We start from the raw sequence: 21,020 nt of genomic DNA, 5'->3' as shown, positions 1-21,020 counted from the left end.
ATGAGCTCAAGGGAAAAAGAGGTAATACAAAGATACTAATAAAAACAGAAACAATCTGAATATGCATTGATATGGTTAAGCTTTGTGTCCTCACCCAAACCTCATCTTGAATTGCAATCCCCAAGCATTGAAGGAGAGACCTGGTGAGAGATGACTGGATCATGGGGGTGGTCCCCCATGCCGTTCTCATGGTAGTGAGTTCGTTCTCTCAAAATCTGATGGTTTTATAAGGGCCTCTTCCCGCTTCACTCGCACACTCTCTCCTGCTGCCTTGTGAACAAGGTGCTTGCTTCCCCTTCACCTTCTGCCACGATCATATTGCCTTCTGCCATGACTGTAAGTTTCCTGAGGCCTTCCCAGCCATGTGGAACTATGAGTCAATTAAACCTCTTTTCTTCATAAACCAGTCTTAAGCGGTTTTTTTTTTTTTTAGCAGTCTGAGAATGGACTAATACATGCACTAATATGGAAATGGCTAAATAATGACTATTGATATATTTACACAAATGAACAGTTTATATTGTAACACACAAATGTTTATTAGAAGTTATCTTGGATGAAAAAGAACACCAAGTATTTCTATATATTATATACAATGTAAGGAAACAGGCATTGAATTATTAGTAAGAACTGCTTGGAGCTATTTTAAATGCTGCCTAATAATTATTTACATGCCTGTCAAAATGTATTATCTAACACATGGGCATTAGTTATAATCATATACAGAAACACATGCCCATTATAAATGGAAAATAACATATAATTTTAGATTTTTAATAACTATATTGTTTCATAAAATTACTTAATTGCCTAGTTTAAAACTATCCAACTCTCTCTGTTCCCAGGCCCAAACTCCAACTTCTACTACTTCTACTTAGAAGTAGTAGAATAATATAAATAGTATAATATACTAGTAGTATAATATAAATATATATATATATATATATTTTTTTTTTGAGACAGTCTCACTCTGTCGCCCAGGCTGGAGTGCAGTGGCGCAATCTCGGCTCACTGCAAGCTCCACCTCCCGGGTTCACACCATTCTCCTGCCTCAGCCTCCCAAGTAGCTGGGACTACAGGTGCCCACCACCACGCCCAGCTAATTTTTTTGTAATTTTAGTAGAGATGGGGTTTCACCGTGTTAGCCAGGATGGTCTCAATCTCCTGACCTCATGATCCGCCCGCCTCGGCCTCCCAAAGTGCTGGGATTACAGGCGTGAGCCATCGCGCCTAGCCTTTTTTTTTTTTTTTTTTTTGGAGATGGGAGCCTCACTCTGTCACCCAGGCCAGAGTGCAGTGGCACGATCTCAGCTCACTGCAACCTCCGCCTCCCGTGTTCAAGCGATTCTCCTGTCTCAGCCTCCTGAGTAGCTGGGATTATAGGTGCAAGCCGCCATGCCTGGCCTCTTTTTCGTATTTTAGTAGAGACAGGATTTCACCACATTGCCCAGTCTGGTCTCGAACTCCTGAGCTCAGACAATCCACCCGCCGCAGCTTCCCAAAGTGTTAGAATTACAGGCGTGAACAACGGGGCCCGGCCTCCTTTCCCGTATGTTAAAGATACAGAGAGGTTAAGTAACTCAGCCAAAATGATCTAACTACTTGCGAGGAGTAGATACCAATTTTTCCACTGTTTTTCCTCAAATACAGTGCCAACAGAAAAAGAAACAGAATTTAACAACCTGGAGGACTATACATGGAGGAAACACAGAGAAAATGTAATCTACAGCTTTGTAATTTCGCATAATGTTTAAAAGACAGTCTGAAGCGTTTTTCTCATAAAATTTTATAAAAATGATTGTGTTCTCTACAAAGAAGGAAGAGGATAAGGGGGGGAATCCACTCAGGGATGGAGGAAAAAAAAGTCACTGTACATATCTCATATAATCAACACTTGTCATTCTCAAAGCTGAAGACTGGTTCAAGTTGAAATTCAAAACAAAACCCAAAAACCAGTTTCAACATCTCTTACCTGTACAGAGAAGTCCATCTTTGTAGTAAAGTGCATACACTCTGGCACTGTGTCCAATTAATGATGAGGTCTCAAAGGCTTCATGGTCCTCCAGTTGCTTCATTCTCAAAATAGCCTTCAAATAAACCTTCTTCCAGTGCAAAGCGTCCTGAACAGAATCATCTATCTGCCAGCCCAAATTTTTACATGCAGTCTGCCACACCTCTGTACAGGCACTTATCACCTTATTCCACTGTTTAGAGACGAGGCAGCATGTGAGTAAAGTCTGAGGATCGAGCCATTTTAACAAATAAAAACTGAGCTCCAGGGGAAGGAGTTTGAGGAAGTCCCGCTTGAGGAGAGTCTCTAGGTTATTGGAGAGATGCCTGAGCTGGACTGCCCCACTCAGACTAATCAGGTGATCCAGAGTTTCATTTTTCTGCAAGTCCGTCAGAGAAAGAAATGTAACAGAAATGTTATCAAGCCATGTCTCAAAGTCCTTTCTCTCCATAAGGTTATGGAAAATTTTACCTGTGGCACATCAAAATATTGTATTAGTTCTGCTCAAAAAGACTGTTCAAGCAAGACTGCTAACAAATGAAGTATTAAAAATTAGTGTAAAAAATCTGCCATTACAACTTTATGCATAGTTACATTACAACTTTACAGTTAATACACTATATTTATCTGAACACTTTCCATGCACACAAAAGAAAACACATTTGAGAAAACATACTTTAACAAATCATGATCTCCAAAACACAGTGAAACAGATTGGTGTGTGTGACTTATTCCTTTTGAAGTCCTTTTGCACATGCTACATGCATCTTCATAGTAATAGATTTACCAACAATTCATTATAAAACAGTATATTTTGGCCGGGCACGGTGGCTCAAGCCTGTAATCCCAGCACTTTGGGAGGCCGAGACGGGCGGATCACGAGGTCAGGAGATCGAGACCATCCTGGCTAACACGGTGAAACCCCATCTCTACTAAAAAATACAAAAAACTAGCCGGGCGAGGTGGCGGGCGCCTGTAGTCCCAGCTACTTGGGAGGCTGAGGCAGGAGAATGGCGTAAACCCGGGAGGCGGAGCTTGCAGTGAGCCGAGATCGCGCCACTGCACTCCAGCCTGGGTGACAGAGCCAGACTCCGTCTCAAAAAAAAAAAAAAAAACAAAAAACAGTATATTTTATAATACACCCCTCCCCCATCAAAACCATTATAAAACAATTTCCTTAATGAATTCCTTAATACATTCTATTTGAGTACTAAAATCACAAAAGCAAGCACCAGGATGTGACAATCAGAAACAAGTTTCCTGAGCAGTAACCTGAGACACTGATTATCATGGCAGGCACAACCTGTCACCAAAATCATAGAACTGACTACTTGGTTTTGCAACAGATGTTCAGATGAAAAGGTTTAGGGAAGAAAAGTAAGCAGGTGTAGTAAGTTATCTGCCTCAGAAATTCTGGTTCTTCCAACTTCTTTATGGCACTGCCTGTTTCTAACATGAATTACCAAAGATCTTATTTGGCTTTAGTTTGTTTTTATAAGCCTCGTATGAGCTAGTGACAACTCTTAACCATGTGCCCCAGGGAGCCATGAGGGTCCTGGAGGCCTGCACAAATAAAGCAAATTAATAATCCTTGTGTTTATAAAACACCAAAAAACAGACATTATAATCTTCACTTTGCAAATGAGGAAACCACAGGTTAGAGAAGGTATGTGATTTGCCTATGTTCACAGGGCTCTTAAATAGCCGCAGAACAGAATGGATGCCAGTGTTCTCAAGATCAGGGTACCAAGCTCTCTCTCTGAAATAAGTGACAACCAGGAGAACCACGACCTAGTGGTAAGATCTGGGGGTAGTGTGTCTACCCATTAGACCATTTTCTCTTTTAGGAGAACGACAAATTGCTCCTGAGCTAACTGTAACAAACAATTTTTTTAAAGTATCCTGTATTAGTGTCAACTGGTATTAATTCACTCTTAATGCGGATTAAACTAATGAAAGATAACAAAAAAATAACCAGTAGAAACTATCTTTCTCAAGACTATGTGTTGATAGATGTTAATGCTGGGTGATGGGTACATAGGGATTTATTATTCTCTTTATTTCCATATATTCAAATATTTTCACGATTTAATAAAAACTTTCCTTCTGAATACTCAGTTTCTCACGAGACTGTCATATTAATTTTAAAAACATATGTCCAAATTAATGTGAAAAAGGAAAGTTAATTTCTTTCCAGACATATCACCTAGATCAGGTCTACACAAAAAGCAAGATCTCATCTTCCAACTTTGTTAATGTAAGGTGAGTAAAATCGTGAGTGTCCAATATCAAAACTGGCAATAACATTCTTAGACAAATAAGCAGTCCGATTTATTAGTAGAAGCAACCAAACCTTGCAATGACATATGTGCGAATAGTTTTGATTTCTGGAACTGTGACTAGACTTCAAGCTAATACTTCTGAAGCCAAAGTTTGGGCTAGAGAGGATTTATTAATTTGTATTAAAAATGTACTTAGCTGACAAAAAATTATCAGATAGCTAAAAGTTTTATCGACTTATCACGCAATAACAAGCCCCCTCCTTCCTCTAAATCCTAACAATCCTCTTATCTATATAACATTTCTTCAAAATCTCTATTTTTAAAAAATAATTTGCAACAAGACAAAGCAATTATCTTCTGTGGGCATCTGCATACTGTCACAATAGCTAGTTAATTAATATTGGTCAATTAAAAACACACACCAAAACACCTGCTCCGGAAACATTTTTAACAGTGAAAAGTGTGGTGTGGGAAGCTTCCTCCATCACATCTACATATACACACATACACACACATGCTGACACACATCTATTGTAGAAATGCTTGTATTTAAGTGAGCTGAATTGTTACTCAAATGGCTACAAGGCAAATTTAGAATACTCATTAAAATCTTATCAGGTTCCCATCATTCACAAATATCTAAGAGACATACTATAACATGCCAAATTCACATGTATACCTATGTAACAAACCTACACGTTGTGCACAAGTATCCTAGAACTTAAAGTATAATTTTTTTAAAAAGTCAAATTAATGTGCCGATGACACCGCTAAAGATTATGGAAGAAGCTTTTTCAGAGAGCACCTCTAAAAAGCTCAGCCATATCTGAGATTTAAATATTCTCCTAACTCTTAATAAAAAAATTTTCCCAACTTTTAGATTGCCTTTTAAACCACTCAATCCCTTGTAGGATTGAGCAGTTCACCTCTGATTATTCTGAAAAAGGCATTTTTTTTCCCCTAAAAAAGCAAGTCTCACTAACCGCAGAATGTATTATTAAAAAACACCAATTTTTTACTTTTCCAAAAGGATCAACTAACTTTGGAGGGGGCTTTCTAAGGTAACAAGTCTAAACTGGACTCTTTTAGGCAGCCTCTAGAAATATCATATACTGGTTGCACAAACCTCAGGAAATGGGATTTCAATTCAACATGAGAAGCTTTTAAATCTCAGCGCTTTCTAACAATGGAATAGCTCCCTCCAGAGTAGTTAGTTTCCCATTACCACGAACAGTCAAGGACAGTTGCACACAGAGGCAGAATGTGATACATGAAAATGCTTTGGAGGTCAAATGTTTTACTGATTCAACCACTTCCTATGTGATTACGGGCATGTCCAACTAACTTTTAAGCTTCAGTTTTATCATCTGTAAAATGGAAGCTATCATCCAACTTGAAGGGTGAAACTTAGAAATATAGCAAGGACAAGCTTAGCACAGTGTACAGTCTAGGGGGTAAAAACTCAAATGGTACTTTTTGCTAGTTTTATTACTATGAATATCTGGCAGGAAAGATTTCTGTGACACTGAGGCTGGAATGGACATGACCACTAACATCTCTTTCGACCCCATCATCTTACCACAAAGTTTATCTTCAAAATACCCAGAAGAAAAACTCAAGGGCTCAAACTTACTAGGGGTTTAACTTGATAATTAAGAGCACCTGTTGGCCGGGCACGGTGGCTCACGCCTGTAATCCCAGCACTTTGGGAGGCCGAGGCGGGCGGATCACGAGGTCAGGAGATCGAGACCATCCTAACACAGTGAAACCCCGTCTCTACTAAAAATACAAAAAAAATTAGCCGGGTGTGGTAGCGGGCGCCGGTAGTCCCAGCTACCTGGGAGGCTGAGGTAGGAGAATGGCGTGAACCCGGGAGGCGGAGCTTGCAGTGAGCCGAGATCGCGCCACTGCACTCCAGCCTGGGCAACAAATCGAGACTCCGTCTCAAAAAAAAAAAAAAAGAAAAGAAAAGAGCACCTGTTTATTGCAGGCTCTCGTTTCCCAGCAGGTGCCTTATTCTATCCACATTCCCTGCTGTTTGGCCCCCTTACCCCACACCTCTACCTCAGAGTTAACATTCAACTTGCCCTCTTGCATTCAGTATCAATAATCACAAAGTGGGTCATGTAACAAAAAGACTCCTAAATTGGAAAAAGAGAGCCCGGGTTTGGTCTCAGGTTCTGCCATTAACTCCCTATATTACCTTAGGCAACTCACATATTTATATTGGTTTTAAAGAAAAAGTACCACTGGTAAACATCTCATTTGATCTTCATAACCTCATGGAAGGTATCAGTAATGCCGCCCTTAACTAACATGATAAGGAAATTTATGGCTCAAGAAGTGGAGTGGCTTTCCCAGAATGGCATAGGAAGTAGCAGGCTCAATATTTTGCCCAGTACCCATCCTCCCCAAACCTATACTCTAAGGTGTTAGAGACAGGACCTTCTGGAAAACAGTGTAAATGTGTTTTCCCCACCTCCTCCTCCATCAGAACCTGGCCTAGTCAAGAGTGAAAGCAACATAATTGTTAGTGTTAGAGGGAAGGAGGCTTCATTTCCCCCTCTTTTCTTATCAAGGAGTACAGAGGCGTTGAAAATGTATACACACCTATAAACTTACATATGCATAAAATGTATTCTGAATATTCAAGAAGCTGACAACCCTGGTTGCCTCCAGACAGAACTGGAGAAAAGGAATGAGAGGTCCCTTTTTATCGTATACCTTTTAAAACTGAAAACCATGTAAGTATGATATACTATCAAAAGACAGCCTTTAGTTTTAAGGTGAATTTTTTAAAGCTTTGAAAGAATACAAATGTTTATAAAAATGCGTTCTGCAACTCCACTTGTTGCTGGGTGACCTTGGGCAAAACACTTCACCTGTCTCACGCCCTGTTTCCTCACTTGTAAAATACAGCCACGAAGAGCATTACCTACAAGGGCTTTTATGAGGGTTAAACAAGATAGTGCACGTAAAGCGTTTAGCACAGTACCCGGCACGCTGTAAGCCTACAGTAAATGTCGGTTACCATTTTCACTCAGCATTAATATTGTTATCTTTGCTTTACTTCAAGCAGCACCCCCCACACACACCTGTTTTCACGGCATACCCACAATTATGGCGCAGCACAGCTCTTTGTACTTCATAAACCACCTCATCACACTTCATCATCTTTCAAACATTTGGTAGCCCTGGGACATCACTGTTAACTCATTTTGCAGCTAAGGAAATGGAGGCAGTAGGAGGCAGTAACTCCGAAACCCTGTTTTCCCATTTCTAAAATCCAGATCCCATCAACCCATTCGTCGCTCCCAGGTCCCTTGCTCTCGGAACCGTGTTCCGCGCGGCACTGACCTGAGCGAGCACCCCGGGGCCCGGGACCTCGAGCCGGGTTCACAGCTACTAGGCACGCTCGGGCCGCCAGAGCCTCGCAGCGGCCGGGTCCGCTCCGCAGCCATGGCGCCTGCAGGGAGAGAAAAACAGCCAAGGCGCGGCAGGTCAGCAGAGGCGCGGGCGCCTGAAAGTCCCCTCCCCGACCGGCCCCGCCTCGCATACAGACCTGGACCTGCGGCCGCCGCTCCCGGTCCACAGCCTCACTGGGGAGCGGCTTCCGGTGCTGCCTGCGTCATCTCCGCGCGTCCCTCATCTCCGCGCGTCCCTCAGCTCCGCGGCGCCCGGCGGAAGTGGCTGCACTTCCGGTCCCCGCCCCGAGGTGGGTGGTGGGTGGTAGGAGGGTGGAGGCCAGGAGTAGGGATTGGGAGGAGAGCGTCCCGGGAAGTTGAACGCTCGCCGCGCGGCCCTGACGGTGCTTAGGCGGGATGCAACCTAGAACAGAGCTTCTTTTCGTACCGTACATCCAGGTTTGCACAGCGCTTTTGTGTCGCTCCTCCAATCCGATCTTGCACCAGCTCTGCAGTAGGCTTTCTTATTATCCTCATTTTCGGAGGAGAGGGAGCTGTGGCTCAGGGAAGTTGAGACGTGTCCAGATTCATACGACCTGTTGGGCCCCTCTTTATCCCGAACACTGTTCTAGGGGATAGGGTTCGTGAACAAAAAACGCAAAAATCCCTGACCGCCGGGGGCTTACATCTATTAGAAGGAGGAAGACAGACTAAGTAAGGCATGTGAAAAGGAGAGAAATAAAGCAAGGTAAGGAGGTTGTTGAATGAAAAAAGACAGTCAAGTGATGTAGATTTGAATGAATCACAACATTTACACTCTAGCTATGCCCTGGTTACTTCACCTCTCAGACTTTGCTTCATCTGCATGGAAGTTATAGTCAACTCCCCATCGGTAGGCTCTGAGGATTGAAGGAAATTAAGCATGCAAACCTTTTTGCTTCAAGAACTAAAACTGAGCTAAAAAATTCCACGCACTCTTTCTTAACACTTGTTGTGTACCATCTCACTCAGCTCCCACAACAACCGCACAAGCTGGTAACTATTATTAGGCCCATTTTTAGAGATCGGGAAACTGAAATCAAAAGAGGTTTAGGCATCTTGCCTAAGGTCATAGTAAATGGCTGTCGTTGGATTTCAACCCAAACTGACTTCAGAGCACAAGTTACCCTTTTTTTTTTTTTTTTTTTTTTTTGAGGCAACGTATCACTCTGTCGCTCAGGCTGGAGTACAGTGACAACGATCTTGGCTCACTGCAGCCTCAACTTCTCCAGGCTCAAGCGATCCTCCCACCTCAGCCTCCTGAGTAGATGGGACCACAGATGCATGTCACCATGCCCAGCTAATTGTGTGTGTGTGTGTGTGTGTGTGTTTGTGTGTATTTTTGTAGAGGCAGGGTTTTGCTGTGTTGCCCAGGCTGGTCTTGTACTTCTAGGCTTAAGTGATCCACCTGCCTGGGCCTCCCAAAAAGTGCTCGGATTACAGGGGTGAACCATGATGCCCAGCACACAAGTTATCCTCGTTTCTCTGTAAGGGTTCCTAAACCATATATGCATACACGCACATTCACATGCATCTTATACCAACACTGTCCAATAGGCCTTTTGCCTATGATGGAGTTGTTCTCTTGGTGCTGTCCAATAAGGCAGTCACTAGCCTCTTGTGGCTACTGAACACTTGAAAAGCACCTGATGTAAATGAACTAAATTCTTAATTTTATTTAATTTTAATAGCCACATGTGGCTAATGGCTACCATGCTTGATAGCACAGTCCAATAATATAACATAAACAATGACAGAGACACATATCCAGTAGACAGTAGAGCATGGCCAAGGTTCCAAGCATCCTGACTTCATCTAGGCTACTTGAAACAAGGGAAATAAAAATTGATTATGTGGGGTGGAAGTCAACTACGGTGTCCTAAAAGTAAGGTCTCAAGAGAGCAAATTTGATTTGCTAAGCAACAGGATGTCACTCTAGACTTCTAAGTCAGAACATGACTGATGACAGCATTATAAGACATTTAGGAAGACATGGATAATACAGATTGGATACTTTCTATGAAAGGGAAGGTAGTAGCAGGGTAATCAAGAAAATCAAGCACCCGTATCTCTGCAGCAAACATTCTCAACCCCAGTACAGTTTGATGAATCAAATTGAAAAGTGCAGATGGAGCTGCCCCAGAGATAATATTGTTTGGACCTCTCATAACAAAGAAACCAAATTGTGCAAATTTAAGCCCAGAGGGGATCCAGGAGCAAAATTCATGACTATAAAACATGTTTTAAATTGCAAAATGGAAGTAATATTTAATGAAATACAAGACCTATTCAATTGTTAATTTCAGTATATGTAAAATTGTTAAATTCGATATATGTAAAATTCCCTTTCTTTTTTTTTTTTTTTTTTTGAGACAGAGTCTTGCTCTGTTGCCCAGGCTGGAGTGCAGTGGCCGGATCTCAGCTCACTGCAAGCTCCGCCTCCCGGGTTTACGCCATTCTCTTGCCTCAGCCTCCTGAGTAGCTGGGACTAGAGGCGCCCGCCACCTCGCCCGGCTAGTTTTTTTTTGTATTTTTTAGTAGAGACGGGGTTTCACCGTGTTAGCCAGGATGGTCTTGATCTCCTGACCTCGTGATCCGCCCGTCTCGGCCTCCCATAGTGCTGGGATTACAGGCTTGAGCCACCGCGCCCAGCCTAAAATTCCCTTTCATTTGAAATTTTAGGTTAGATTTTTTCCCACCTTGTAAATATTTTCAAGATTGTGTAATGATTGCTGAGAAAACATAGCTTTAAATATATAAGAAGTTATTCCTAGCCAAAGAATTACAAAAGCTGTTGTAAATGGCTATTGGATGTTGAAGGAAAGGATGAAATATAGTCTGATATGAGAACAGAATGCTCAGTATAATTGCTTGTGTGACAGGAACATGAAAATATGCTGAATGTTGTTTATTTTCTTGAAATAAACTTGCTGGTAAAAATGATGTTTGGGATAATTCCTACACATGCATGCTCCAGGAAAGGAGAAAACATCAAATGTTTAGTTTCTTCAATTCCGGCTAAAATGGACTATATGTTGTCTTCCATTTTGAGCTAAACTTGCCTGGGGGAGGTAGTTCAGATGACTTAAAATTGATTTAGTAAAGTGCTTGCATAGCCCATACTAGGGATTCTGAATCTTTCCCAATGAGCCATACACCAGACCTCAGCATATGATGTTTCTTTGGGAGAAAATAACGCACCCACTACGGATGAAAAATATTCCTCTATGTCTAGCACAGTTTTTGCATGTGTATGTACCAGGGAGCAGGCATTACTCCAGCTGTTTAATTTCTTGAGATGCACTCCAAAAATATAGGTTATATCTACTTGCGCAGCAATGCTGTGGAGAAGTGACCTGGGTAACTGTTCTTTGAACTTCCACACATACTTTACCAGGAACTCAGTATAAAGACATGGGGTCAGTTTCATGAAGTACACAGGGTTGGAAGCATTTGAAGAGGTTTGCTTTTTCTATTCTTTGTTCTGGATTCACTCTAGCTGTAACATGATCAGCACCCACTCTTCTGTGCAGTCAGCAGGTATTCTAGGATCAAAGCTCAGGTTGATTGGCAAGAAACCTTATCCTCTTTACCGCAATTGCTGTTGGACTGGAGTGATCCTGAGATGCGTTTGGGCATAACTTGGCATCTGAACTCAATAATTTCTAAGACCCTGAAATTGCTCACAGGCAACATGCAAGTAAGTTTCTTATAATCTTTAAAGCATTTGATATCTAGTAAAATAGGCTTTGAGGAAGCTGAAACTTTTTCTATGTGTAAATGAGAAAATGGAAAGGAGTTCAGGTTATCATTGCTGGGTTTTTTTTGTTGTGTTGTGTTTTTTGACTATTTAAAGAACATAGGGGCCAGGCGCGGTGGCTCACGCCTGTCATCTCAGCTCTTTGGGAGGCCGATCACCTGAGGTCAGGAGTTCAAGACCACCCTAGCCAATGTGGTGAAACCCCGTCTCTACTAAAAGTACAAACATTACCTGGGAGTGGTCGTGCATGCCTGTAATCCCAGCTACTTGGGAGGCTGAGGCAGGAGAATCTCTTGAACCTGGGAGGTGGAGGTTGCAGTGAGCCAAGATTATGCCACTACACTCTAGCCTGGGCCACAGAGTAAGACTCTGTCTCAAAAATAAAGAGAAAGAAAGAAAGAGCGAGCAAGGGAAGAAGGGAGGGAGGGAGGGTGGGAGGGAGGGAAAGAAGGAAAGGGAAGGAAGGAAGGAAGGGGGGGAAGGAAGGAAGGAAGGAAGGAAGGAAGGAAGGAAGGAAGGAAGGAAGGAAGGAGAGAGAAAAGAAAAGATAGGAGTTGTGATTCTCCAGTGGTTAAAAGTGAGCTTTGGAGCTGGGCACAGTGGCTCTCACCTGTAATCCCAGCACTTTGGAAGGCCGAGGTGGGCGAATCACCTGAGATCAGGAGTTTGAAACCAGCCTGGCCAACATTGCAAAACCCCATCTCTACTAAAAATACCAAAATTAGCTGGGTGTGGTGGCAGACGCCTGAAATCCCAGCTACTCAGGAGGCTGAGGCATGAGAATCGCTTGAACCCAGAAGGCGGAGGTTGCAGTGAGCCAAGATCTGTAGCCTGGGAGAAAGAGCGAGACTCCGTCTCAAAAAAAAAAGAGTGAGCTTTGGAATCTGACCGATTTGAGTTCAAATCATGCCCTATCCTAACCTCTTACCCACTGTGTGATCTTGGGCAAATTACTAAGCTACTCAGATGCTCAGCTTAATTATGAAAATAACCTATCTGAAAGGGATATTACCAGGGCTAAATGAGTTAAGACACATAAAATGCTTATCACAATGCCTGGCACAAAAGCAAGTGCATAATAGGAGGTAACAATTATTATGGGAGGCTCTATTGATTGAAGATCCAATGAAAAGGGATTTAATTCATTTAATATTTCCTGGCTCTGTTATATTACAATTCTGCACCTGTCCTTTCAAACAGAAAGTTTTCGTCTGCATTGATGAGGTAGAGTAAGCTTGGCCTAGATCTATCTTACATCTCTGAAGAGGTGCTATGCAGATAGCAGTAATCTGTCCATATCGATGGAAATGTGAGATAGATTAGGAGACGTTGTCTTTATTTATTTATATATTTTTTGAGATGGAGTCTCGCTCTGTCGCCCGGGCTGGAGTGCAGTGGCCGGATCTCAGCTCACTGCAAGCTCCGCCTCCCAGGTTTACGCCATTCTCCTGCCTCAGCCTCCCGAGTAGCTGGGACTACAGGCGCCCGCCACCTCGCCTGACTAGTTTTTTGTATTTTTTTTTTTTTCAGTAGAGACGGGGTTTCACCAGGTTAGCCAGGATGGTCTTGATCTCCTGACCTCGTGATCCGCCTGTCTTGGCCTCCCAAAGTGCTGGGATTACAGGCTTGAGCCACCGCGCCCGGCCAGGAGACATTGTCAAAACAAACTCAGTATTAGATAGAATTGGAAAGTCATACTAGAAGAATGTAAATATTTGATAGTAGCCAGGATGCCATGGCTAACAAAAGCAGCCACTTCATGGAAAAATAGCCCCTGACTTTTGTAATTAGAGAAGAAATGGATCCAGGTGCTCCCATTCAAGAAAGAACATCATGTATTTTCCTACAGGTTTTTATCACAATGATACCACTTGTTAAGTTATATCCATGTGTCTGTGTCCAATTCTTGGTAATCACAATGTCCAAGACAGTGCCTTGTATATAGTAAGTAAGCAAGCTTTTATCCAAACAAGCAAGAAAACAACCAACTAACACTTTACTCAGTGTTCACTTTGTGCCAAATGCTGGAATCAGCAGCACTGGAGAAGACAGAGACACGATGCCTGCTGTCCAGGAGACCATGATCTAGTGGAAGAAATAGATAATAACAATATATCACAATAAACACTTAAAGTAGAGTGTACTGCTAAATGCTGTGAGAGGTCCGTATAGGGCTCAGTGAGGGCAAAAACAGGAATAGAGATGAAGCCTGAATGAACACTTGTCCTTTTCTTTTTTAGGTGACTTTCTGCAGACTTCGGACTCACCAGTGGTGTTTCATTCTTTTTAATGTCATCCTATTTCATGCCTTGCTTTTTGGGGCTGACTTTGTGGAGGAATACTTTCTGCATTCTTTGCCTTATATAGATATGAAAGTTCTTGAAATTAAGAATAAGGCAAGAAAATTGAACATAGAACCCCTAAGAAGTAATCTCTCCAAATATTATGTCCTGAGCCAGTCGGAAGTATGTAAAGGGAAGAACATTTTTCTGCTGTCTCTTGTCTTCAGTAGCCCAGGAAATGGAACAAGACGGGACCTCATTAGGAAAACTTGGGGCAATGTGACCAGTGTCCAAGGGCATCCCATTCTCACACTGTTTGCTTTGGGAATGCCTGTTTCAGTGACTACCCAGAAAGAGATCAACAAAGAGTCCCGTAAGAATAATGATATAATTGAAGGAATCTTCTTGGACAGTTCTGAGAACCAAACCCTGAAGATCATTGCAATGATACAGTGGGCTGTGGCTTTCTGCCCTAATGCCCTGTTCATTCTCAAGGTAGATGAGGAGATGTTTGTCAATCTACCAAGCTTGGTAGACTATCTTCTCAATCTGAAAGAACACCTAGAAGATATCTATATAGGAAGAGTTATTCATCAGGTTACACCCAATAGAGATCCTCAGAACAGAGACTTTGTCCCTCTTAGTGAGTACCCAGAAAAATACTACCCAGATTACTGCAGTGGCGAGGCCTTTATAATGTCCCAAGATGTGGCTCGAATGATGTATGTGGTTTTCAGAGAAGTACCCATGATGGTGCCAGCTGATGTGTTTGTAGGAATTTGTGCTAAGTCCGTTGGCCTTATACCCATCCACAGCTCAAGGTTTTCTGGGAAAAGGCACATTAGATACAACAGATGTTGCTATAAGTTCATTTTTACATCCTCAGAAATTGCGGATCCTGGAACGCCCCTGGCATGGAAGGAAATTAATGATGGAAAAGAATGTACACTGTTTGAGACATACTATGGGCTCGTTTCCTGCAAACTTCTGACGTACCTTGACAGCTTTAAACGTTTTCACATGAAGACCATAAAAAACAATCCCACGTATTTTGGTGATTAGGATTTCTTTAATTTTCCTTACGAGTCAATTATTTTAAAGTTACCTTCTACCCTGTTATGGAAAGCATCCCTTCTTTCTGTGTTTTATGTAGGTTCTCTGAATCTTTAATTTTACTTGCAAAGGTACAAAATGTTTTCTGTGCTCTGGTGTACTCAATTACTGAGATCTCATTTTAAGAAATTTAAGTTGGTGTAGCATGATTCTTTTCAAAATAAAATATTTCTTTCAGAAGAGAAAACATTATGTTTCATTGTTTGTTTTGTTTTTTGGGTTTTTTTGTTTTGTTTTTTTGAGACAGGATCTGGCTCTGTCGCCCAGGCTGGAGTCAATGGCGCAACATCGGCTTACTGCAACCTCTACCGCCTGGGCTCAAGGGTTCCTCCCACCTCAGCCTTTTGAGTAGTTGAGACTATAGGCGTGAGCCACCATGCCCGGCTAATCTTTTTTGTTTGTTTGTTTTTTGAGACAAGAGTCTCACTGTGTCACCCAGGCTGAAGTGCAGTGGCACCATCTTAGCTCACTACAACCTCCAACTCCCGATTCAAGCAGTTCTGCCTCAGCCTCCCAAGTAGCTGGGATTACAGGTGCCTGCCACCACGCCTGGCTAATTTTTTGTATTTTTAGTAGAGACAGGGTTTCACCATGTTGGCCAGGCTGGTCTCGAACTCCTGGCCTCAAGTGATCCACCCACTTCAGTCTCCCAAAGTGTTGGGATTACAGGTGTGGGGAACCACACCTGGCCAATATACAATTTATTATAACTAAGTTTTTTTTATAAACTGACAAAAATTATGTATATTTATGTTGTACAACATGTTTTGATATATGTATATGCTATTGAATGGCTAAATCAAGCTATTTAACATATGCATCACTTGACATATTTTTTTTGTAGTGAGTGTCCGGAGCTGCACGCCCCGGCCATAGCGAATAATAATTAAAGATTAAACGCCTGAGCTATATTCATTTCCACCCCACACCTTCTCCCTAGATTTACCTTCTTCCCTGTATTAATACCGCCATTAAAAGATGGTGCTCTTCCTGCTTCTTCTTCATTCATTTTTCCCGCGCCCGCGAAAAGACTACCTGACAGCGCAGGCGCAACATGACGTCCGACCGGAGAAACCGAAGCCTATCTGGCCACGCCTTCCGCAATGAGGTCACTTCCACCTTAGCCCAACCCCTTCCCCTCCAAATGTATATAAGGCATTGCATTACCGCCATTAAACGAGACTTGATCAGAGCACTGTCTTGTCTCCATTTCTGGTGTCTCTTGTTCCCCAAATTCCCACCCCCTCCTCCAGGGCCTACACTGACTATCCCGCAGGCCGGGATAAGTGAGAACACTTAAAATCTAGCAATTATCAAATATTCATATATTGTTGTTAACTGTCATGACCATGATGTCATGACAGATCTCTTGAACTTACTCCTCATATCTGACAAAAATATTGGCTCTCTTGGCCATATCTGCCAAGTTTTCCCAACCCCCAGCCTCTGGTAACCTCCATTTTCTCTCTGTTTCTATGAATTTGAGTTTTTTTACACCCCACATATAAGTGAGCTCATGCCCTTATTTGTCCTTCAATGCCTGATTTATTTCACTTAACATAATGCACTCCAGGGTCATCCAAATTGTTGGAAATGACAGGATTTCTTTCATTTATAAGGCTGAATAGCATTTTATTGTGGATATATACCACATTTTCTTGATTTATTCATGCACTGGTGGACACTTAGATAGATGCCACTAATCTTGTGAATAATGCTGCATTGAATATGGGGAGTGCAGATATCTCTTTGACATACTGATTTAATATCTTTTGGATATACATCCAGTAGCGGAATTGCTAGATTTTATGGTAGTTCTATTTTTATTTTTGTGAGGTACTTCCATAATGGCTGTATTATTGGTTTACCATAATGGCTCATTGTGGTTTTACTTTGCATTTCCCTGATGATTAGTGGTATTGAGCTTTTTTTTTTTTTTTTTTTTTCCACATACCTGTTGGCCATTTGTACTTCTTCTTTTGAGAAATGTCTATTTAGGGCCTTTGGTCATTTCTAAATCGGGTTATTTGGGCAGGGCACGGTGGCTCATGGCTGTTATCCCAGCACTTTGGGAGGCCAAGGCGGGTGGATCACCTGAGATAGTTCAAGACCATCCTGGCCAACAGGGTGAAACCCCGTCTCTACTAAACATACAAAAAATTAGCTGGACATGGTGGTACGTGCCTGTAATCCCAGCTACTGTGGAGGTTGACACAGGAGAATCGCTTGAAACCAAGAGGTGGAGGTTGCAGTGAGCTGAGATCATGCCACTGCACTCCAGCCTGGGCAACAGTCTGAGACTCCATCTCAAAAAAAAAAATAAAAATAAAATAAATAAATAAATCAAGTGATTTGTTTTCATGCTATTGTGTTGTTTGAGTCCCTTATCTGTTTGTTCCCCAGAACAGATATATGGCTTGCAAATATTTTCTCCCATTCCATAGGTTATCTCTTCACTGATTGCTGCTTTTGATATGCACAAGCTTTATAGTTTGATATAATCTCATTTGTCTATTTTAGCTTTTGTTGCCTATACTTAAGGGGTCATAGCCAAGAAAATCTTCGCTCAGACCAATGTCATGGAGCTTCCTCCACCTATGTTTTCTTCTAGTAGTTGTACAGGTCTTACATTTAAGGTCTTATATTTAAGTCTTTAATCCATTGTGAGTTGATTTTTGTATATAGTATGAGATGAGGGTATACTTTTATTATTCTGCAAGTAGATATCCAGTTTTCCCAGAACCACTCATTGTAAAGACTGTCTTTTTCCCAGTGAGTGTTCTTGGCATCTTTATCAAAAATCAATTGACTATCAATGCATGAATTTGTTTCTGGGCTCTCTGTTATGTTCCATTGGCCTATGTGTCTATTTTTATAGTGTACAAGCTGTTTAAATTACTGTAGTTTTGTAACAGATGATCAAATCCAGTAGTATGATGCCTTCAGCTTTGCTATTTTTGCTCAAGAGTGTTTTGGCTTTTCAAAGTCTTTTGTATTTTCATATGAATCTTAGGATTGTTTTTTCTATTTCTGTGGAAAGTATCATTGGAGTTTTACTAGGATTTGAATTGAATCTGTATATGGTTTCAGGTAGCAGGGACATTTTAACATTAGTCCTTCCAATCCATGAACGTGGCATATCTTTTCTCTAATTTGTGTCATCTTCAATTTCTTTCATCAACGTTTAATAGTTTTTATTACACAGATTTTTTTACCTCCTTGTTTAAATTTACTCCTAAGTATTTTGGGATTTTTTCTGATGCTATTATAAAAAGGATAGTTTTCTTCTTTTCTTTTTCAGATAGTACATTGTTAGTATATGAAAATGCTACTGATTTTCATAAGTTGATTTTTTTCCCTGCAACTTTACTGAATTTGTTTATCAGTTCTAACAATTTTTGTTTTTTTTTTTGTTTTGTTTTTTTTGAGATGGAGTCTCGCTGTGTTGCCCAGGCTGGAGTGCAGTGGCACAGTCTCGGCTCACTGCAACCTCCGCCTCCCAGATTCAAGCAATTCTCCTGTTTCAGCCTCCCGAGTAGCTGGGGCTACAGGCACCAGCCACCATGCCTGGCTAATTTTTGTATTTTTAGTAGAGACGGGGTTTCACCATATTCATCAGGCTGATCTCAAACTCCTGACCTCAGGTGATCCACCCACCTCGGCCTCCCAAAGTGCTGGGATTCCAGGCGTAAGCCACCATGCCCAGTGCAGTTCTAACAGTTTTTGATGGAGTCTTTAGGGTTTTCTCTTATAAAGTCATATTGTCAGTAAACAATGACAGTTTCACTTCTTCCTTTCCTATTTGGAAACATATATTTTTAAAATTTTTATATTTTATATATATACATATATTTGAGACAGGATCTCGCTCTTTGCCCAGGCTGGAGCGCAATGGCATGAACACAGCTCACCGCATCCTTGACCTCCCAAGTTCAATAGATCCTCTTGCCTCAGCCCCCCGAGTAGCTGAGAATACAGGTGTGCACCAACTCACCCAGACAACTTTTGTATTTTTTATAGAGATGAGATCTTGCCATGTTGCCCAGGCTGGTCTCAAACTCCTGGCCTCAAGTGATCCTCCTGCCTCAGCCTCCCAAAGTGTTGGGATTACAGGTGTGAGCTACCACACCTGGCCTATTTGGATAATTTTATTTCTTTTTCTTTTTTTTGAGATGGAGTCTCACTCTGTCACCCAGGCTGGAGTGTAGTGGCATGATCTCAGCTCACCGCAGTCTCCGCCTCCCGGGTTCAAGGGATTCTCCTACCTCAGCCTCCTGAGTAGTTGGGATTACAGGCACCCAGCACCACCCCCGGCTGATTTTTGTATTTTTAGTAGAGACAAGATTTCACTATGTTGGCCAGGCTGGTCTCGAACTCCTGCCCTCAGGTGATCCACCTGCCTTGGCCTCCCAAAGTGCTGGGATTACAGGCATTGGCCACCGCACCCAGCCAATTTTATTTCTTTTTCTTGTCTATTTGCTCAGGCTAGGACTTCCAATACTATATTGAACAGAAGTGGTGAGAGTGGGCATCCTTGTCTTGTTCCTGATTTTAGAGGAGAAGCTTTTAACTTTCTTTTCTGTTGAGAATGATGTTAGCTATGTGTTTGTCATGTGTGGCCTTTATTGTGTGGAGGTACATTCTTTCAATACTTTAATTTTGAAAGTTTTTATCAGGAAAAAATGTTGAATTTTACCATATGCCTTTTTTGCATCTATTGAGATGCTCATATAATTTTTCCCCTTCATTCCGTTAATGTAGTGCATCATCTTTCTAGATTTGTGTATGTTGAGCTATCCTTGCATCCCTGGGATAAATCCCACTTGATTATGATGAATAATCCCTTTCATGTGCTGTTAAATTTACTTTGCTAGTATTTTATTGAGGATTTTTGTACCTATGTTTATCAGGGATATTGGCTGGGATCTTGTTTATTTGTGGCTTGTAATTTTCTTTTCATGTAGTCTCTTTGTCTGGCTTTGCTATCAGGGTAATGCTGACCTCACAAAATGAGTTTGAAAGTATTCCCTCTTCTGTTTTCGGGGGAGAGTTTGAGAAGGATTGGTATTAGTTCTTCTTTAAATGTTTGGTAGATGACTTCAGCAGTGAAACCATCAGATTCCGGGCTTTTGGTTGATGGGAGATTTTTTATTGCTGATTCAATCTCTTTACTCTGTGCTGGTTGGTTCAGATTTTCCATTTCCTCATGATTTAGGATTGATAAGTTGTATGTGTCCAGGAATGTATACATTTCTTCTAGGTTATCCGTGTTGTTGTTGTATAATTCTTCATAGTTGTCTCTTAAGATTCTTTTTTTTTTTTTTTTTTATTGAGATGGGGTCTCGCTCTTTCGTCCAGGCTGGTGCAATCTTGGCTCACGGCAACCTCCGCCTCCCAGGTTCAAGTGATTCTCCTGCTTCAGCCTCTCTAGTGATGTGGGAATCAGGAGGACCAGACAGACCTTGGGGTATATACAGGAGGGTCTTTATTGAGTGCACTCAGACCCAGCAGACTTAACATCCAAAAACTAGGCCTAGAACAAAGACAGCACTTAACTTTTATATACACTTCAAAAAGAGGGTGGGCTAGCTTGAAGCAGGCTTACAGTGGCGTGAAAGCAAGGATACAGAGGCACAACAAAGACAGTTAATCAAATTGTGACAGGTTCATAACTCAGGATTACACATGACTGTTGCTGTGCAGCCCAGATGTCTGTTATCTAGGTTTTCACTAGTGCCTAGCACGGGCTTATCCATAACCTTCACTATGGTGCCCAGGTGGCTATATCTCAGGCCTGCTCAGACGGTTTATGGCCTTCACTACACTGCTTAGATAAAACAGAATACTTGAAGTTACTAGTTACAGAGAACAGGAATCATAAACTCATACCATAAGAGACAGGAAAATTTCTTTTTCTCGTTATGTTGAGGGAGTGCTGGGAGAGTCTTCAGGGCACGTTAGATAGTATTATCAAGACTTTTCCTGGGTCTGGGCTGTGCCTGTTGCTGCCTCTGGGACAAGTCAGCCTAATACAGGGAAGCTTCTCTCTCTTTTTTTTTAAATTTTATTTTTCTTTATTTCTTTAATTTCCCACCTCACTAGTAGCTGGGATTACAGGTGCACATCATC

The 21,020-nt window shown here is 41.7% G+C and overlaps 2 protein-coding genes across 10 annotated transcripts in view; one reads left to right on the top strand and one right to left on the bottom strand.

Annotated features, from left to right (window-relative positions):
• The window catches only part of FBXW2 (F-box and WD repeat domain containing 2), a 36,682-nt gene extending 28,788 nt beyond the window's left edge, over positions 1-7,894 (bottom strand). For 3 of the 7 annotated variants that reach the window (XR_012424426.1, XM_005580928.5, XM_045373742.3), the window contains exons 1-3: positions 7,856-7,894; positions 7,651-7,759; positions 1,973-2,482 (exon numbers count right to left, since the gene is read on the bottom strand). Coding sequence is in view for 6 of the 7 variants with exons in the window: in XM_005580928.5 (XP_005580985.1) it covers positions 1,973-2,462 (490 nt within the window). In the remaining variant the exon portion in view is untranslated. Of the gene's footprint in view, positions 1-1,972; positions 2,483-7,388; positions 7,760-7,855 lie in introns of those variants that run through there. The other 4 variants (XM_074016689.1, XM_074016691.1, XM_074016690.1 and 1 more) reach the window with 3 other exon arrangements.
• Positions 7,895-8,021: 127 nt separating this feature from the next.
• On the top strand, positions 8,022-15,078 carry B3GALT9 (beta-1,3-galactosyltransferase 9). 3 transcript variants are annotated; one of them, XM_015436783.4, is made up of 3 exons: positions 8,022-8,156; positions 11,270-11,436; positions 13,737-15,078. In XM_015436783.4, exons 2-3 carry the CDS (start codon positions 11,362-11,364, stop codon positions 14,838-14,840), a joined length of 1,179 nt encoding a protein of 392 aa, XP_015292269.1. In that variant the 5' UTR covers positions 8,022-8,156; positions 11,270-11,361; the 3' UTR covers positions 14,841-15,078. The 3 variants fall into 3 exon arrangements, with proteins under 3 accessions (XP_015292269.1, XP_005580984.1, XP_015292272.1); XM_005580927.5 differs by having other exon boundaries at positions 8,022-8,445; XM_015436786.4 differs by lacking the exon at positions 11,270-11,436.
• The last annotated feature ends 5,942 nt before the right edge of the window (positions 15,079-21,020 follow it).

Source organism: Macaca fascicularis, chromosome 15 (assembly GCF_037993035.2).
Source record: "Macaca fascicularis isolate 582-1 chromosome 15, T2T-MFA8v1.1".
In the NCBI taxonomy this organism is placed as follows: domain Eukaryota; kingdom Metazoa; phylum Chordata; class Mammalia; order Primates; family Cercopithecidae; genus Macaca; species Macaca fascicularis.
This window is presented reverse-complemented; position numbering and strand designations above follow the sequence as displayed.

Bases quoted from the DNA above. Each gene is read 5' to 3' on its own strand.
- B3GALT9 (XM_015436783.4), top strand. From the start codon at position 11,362: ATGCGTTTGGGCATAACTTGGCATCTGAACTCAATAATTTCTAAGACC. The intron at 11,437-13,736 runs GTAAGTTTCTTA...TTTCTTTTTTAG, and splicing joins TGCTCACAGGCAACATGCAA to GTGACTTTCTGCAGACTTCG.